Source organism: Crocuta crocuta, unplaced genomic scaffold (assembly GCF_008692635.1).
Source record: "Crocuta crocuta isolate KB4526 unplaced genomic scaffold, BGI_CrCroc_1.0 scaffold164, whole genome shotgun sequence".
In the NCBI taxonomy this organism is placed as follows: domain Eukaryota; kingdom Metazoa; phylum Chordata; class Mammalia; order Carnivora; family Hyaenidae; genus Crocuta; species Crocuta crocuta.
The window spans coordinates 3,714,674-3,718,641 of NW_027530016.1; the positions used below are offsets into that span (position 1 = coordinate 3,714,674).

The window sequence follows — 3,968 nt, forward strand, 5'->3', positions numbered from 1 at the left end:
TTTTAACCTGGAAAAAATGTTTTCATAAGCAAATCCCTTTCCCTATGACTTCTTTTGTCATGGAATTAAGGCTGTCATTGCTTCCTTATTCAGCTTGTCTGTCTCACATCCTACCTGGCCCCTGCACATTAATTCAGAGAGTATTTAGTAAATATCTGCTCAGAACAGCACCACATGAAGAAAAGGGGCTCCAGCTAACTACATCTATACAGCAGGATTAATTTCCTGAATATTTAATTGATCAAGTTCACTTTCTAGATAATTGTTTCCCGTAGCTAAAGAAAAATCAATGAATTCCTATGTTTTTCCAGCCCAAACAATTTTGCTTCCATGAATCTCTGGAAAGAAGTATGCAACAATTAATCAAAACTGAATGCCATGTGTAGTTAAGTTAGATGGCATTCAGTTTGGTAGAAAGTGCTACACTACTATGTTACCTTAATATTAACTCTAGAGGTTACACTCAAAAGTCTTCATATTCATCTCAACCCATGATCAAAATAGCACATAAATGTCTGTTAATTATGTAATTTAATAGGGAAGAAAGGCTAAAATATCGTAGCTACAGTTTGATTATAATCACATATTTTTAACCTGCACTGAAAATATGTGAGGTTGGGCACCTGGGTGGCTCAGTCAGTTAAGCGTTCGACTTTGGCTCAGGTCGTGATCTCACAGTTCATGAGTTCGAGCCCCACGTCAGACCCTGTGCTGACACCTCGGAGCCTGGAGCCTGCTTCAGATTCTGTGTCTCCATTTCTCTGACCCTCCTTTGAGACAGTCCTCTGACAACTTGTACCCTGTCTCTTTCTCAAAAATAAATAAACAATAAAAAGAAAAAAAGAAAATATGTGAGGGAAAAGTAAAGAATGAATGGCAATCCTATTGGTATGAGATTGTTGATTTTTCCATTTTCTGATTTTTGACTAATGTATTCTTTTTACAATAAAAATGTTAAATTTATAAAACTCTATCAGAATGGAACTATAGGAGTGCTTGGCAGCCTCAGTCAATAGAACATGTGACTCTTGATCTCTGGGTTGTAAGTCTGAGCCCCACATTGGGTGTAGAGATTACAGAGAAAAAAATTTTTTTTTAAAAAACTGAACTATAAATTATATAAAATTTTCATTTATATATAAAAAAGGAATTCACATGGCATTTAATTCTGATTTAATTTTTATGAAATAAAACCTACAAAGAGTTCTCAAAGAAATCTGAAGGTCTTCCAACTACATCTCTGTTTTGTATAATAAGCGAGAGATTCTCAAGTATTTAAAAAAATCATAAAACTAAGATCACACATTTCACATCACCATCATATTTAAGAACTATTTAGAAGACCATGATACTATATATATATCAATCTGATGTAGTTTCATAGTTTCTCACCTAAAAGAGTTTTTCAAAGATGTTTGTTTTCTGTTTTCCTAACATTTTTCTTTCTTTATCTCTCAGTAAAAATTAATGAGCAATTTAGGACATGATGTAAATCTAGGGTTTATTGATCACATATTCAAAGATACCTACAGAACTAATCTATAGGATGGAAGTTCCACAGGGCATTTGTCTGGAGTGAGATTATTTTAGGTTGTGCCTTGACTTCTGAATGTGAAACTAGGTATGATCACCATGAACTAAGACAGGATAATTACAAATGAAGATACTCTAACACAAAGACTTGTAGGATTTTGTTTAGATTGTCAACGGTTGTTTCATCCAAATTTTCTTCATTGTCATCCATGGTGTGCCAGACTTCAGGGAAAGGAGACGGTATCAGATGCAGAACTGGAACACCTAGAAAGAAAGAACCAACTTGTAACTAAGTGCTAACTTCCAGTGAGTAAAGAAGAGAGTATCATTCTTCATGCAGGAGTCTGAGTGGGAGCTCTAGGCCATTTAAAGACAGCTGATAATCCATAATTTTCTGTGTACCTCCTTGTATCTTACTCTTTCACTCCAAAGTCATTTGTTCATTAAGCAAATGCTCATTAATTCAGTAAATAATTATAAAGTGCCTCCCATGTACCAGCTCTATTCTAGGAGTTGAGATTTCATCCGTGGAAAGACAAAGACTTGCTCATACGGAGCCTGCATTTCAGTAAAGAAAGAAGCAAAGAAACAGATATAAAAATAATTTTAGAAAAGGATAACGGTTCTAAAGAATAATAAAACAAGGTAAGGTAGTAGAGAATGAGGGGCAGACAGCTGGGCCAAGAAAGATATATTTAAAGTCAGGGAAGAATCTAACATTTAACTAGAGACATGCAACAAAGGAGAAATCAAGCTGTACAAAGATCAGGGGATGAGCACTCTAGGCAACAGTATTAGCAAGTGCAAAGGTCCTGAGGTAGGAGTGTGCTTGGCCTGCTTGAGGAACAGCAGGAGAACAATGTGGCTGGATCAGAGCAATAATTGGAGGGAAAAGCAGAAAGAGATGTTGGAGAAGAAAAGAGTCAGAAAATGGAGGCTCTTGTAGGTCATGGTAAAGACTTTGGGTCTTATTCTACATGAACGCAAGCCACCAGAGCTTTAAAGCAGGGAAGAAACAAAATTAGAATTACATTTTTAAAAGATAACTCTAGCTTCTGCGTAAAGTAGAAGGAAGCAAAAGCAAAAGCTAGAGACCAACTAGGAGGCCTTGGCAAGAGTTCTTGAGTTTATTTAGACTTCTACCATCAACATCAAGGATATTGTTTCCCTATTAATCAAAAAACATCAGAGTTACACAAAGTATAAGAATATAGTCTTACTCTGTGAATGAGAAGGCAAGGTCAGTGGAATATGAGCTTTTATAAATATTCTAGAATGGTGGTGGGGGCTCAAGGATTTGGAATGACTTTCATGAAAAAATAGAAGTCACAAGATGCTTAGTAGATGACTTAATTTATCAAGTATTAAGTGTAGTGGCTCCTATTCCTTCTAGATTGTCTTTTTATTTTTTTGATATTTGTTTATTTTTGAGAGACAGAGAGACAAAGCATGAGCAGGGGAGGGGCAGAGAGAGAGGGAGACACAGAATCCGAAGTAGGCTCCAAGCTCTGAGCTGTCAGCACAGAGCCCAATACAGGGCTCAAACTCATGAACTGCAAAATCATGACCTGAGTTGAAGTCAGCCGCTTAACCGACTAAGCCACTCAGGCGCCCCCTAGATTATTGCAAATACACACAAAATATAATAAGTATACAGTAAGTAAAAAAAAGGCATATGTGCATGCACATGTACACACACACACACACACACACACACATTACCTCTTCTTAAAAATGGAATATGGTCATCCTGAATCACACCTCCATAACCGTAATTCTGGAAATACCACCTCTCCCAAGAGTGATCCTTGAGCAAACCTAATTTGTGGAGTTCTTGTTCTGCAGATGATAATTAGACAGTAGATGATTATCTGTTCTTATCTGATCAATACTCAGAATGCATCAGGAGTTTGAAATCTCGGCACGTATGGTCATCATTTTTTAAACAAAATACAGCATGGGCACAACTACAGCCATGACGATAAACATCTGGGCTGAACTTGGGTATGTACGTTCAGTAGTAGTTCCAAGGAGAGAAGAGTCACCCGCAGCTCTAACATTATAGGTGAGAACCTCCTTAGAGGTAGATACTAAGTAGGATGATGGAGAGGAATGGAGAATGAGAAAACCAGAGGAAAATGGCGGGGGGTGGATACATAGGTTTTCTTGAGACTCCGGGAAAAGCTTCTCTTATAATATTCTAGATTTGAATATTGGCAAATTCTGAACTCACAGCGAAAGTATGAATTGAGATGGCGGTGTTTTTCTCACTGTTTAGAAAGAATGCAACTCTATCCTGCTCCAGGAAGTCCGTGCAGCTACAAAGGAATTCCTAGCCTAAAGTTCTTGCCTCAAAAGTAGGCCTTCTGGCTTGGATTTGATCATAAAGATCTATCTATTTCATCTCGCCCTGAGGCCAACTGGCTTTTTTTTTT

The 3,968-nt window shown here is 37.2% G+C and overlaps 1 protein-coding gene across 1 annotated transcript in view; it reads right to left on the reverse strand.

The window, feature by feature from the left end:
• Positions 1-1,484: 1,484 nt before the first annotated feature.
• Positions 1,485-3,968, reverse strand: part of QPCT (glutaminyl-peptide cyclotransferase) — a 28,848-nt gene continuing 26,364 nt past the window's right edge. Inside the window, exons 6-7 of the mRNA XM_077764261.1 lie at positions 3,256-3,372; positions 1,485-1,797 (exon numbers count right to left, since the gene is read on the reverse strand). Of these exons, the coding sequence (XP_077620387.1) occupies positions 1,652-1,797; positions 3,256-3,372 (263 nt within the window). The 3' untranslated portion in view covers positions 1,485-1,651. The remainder of the gene's footprint in view (positions 1,798-3,255; positions 3,373-3,968) is intronic.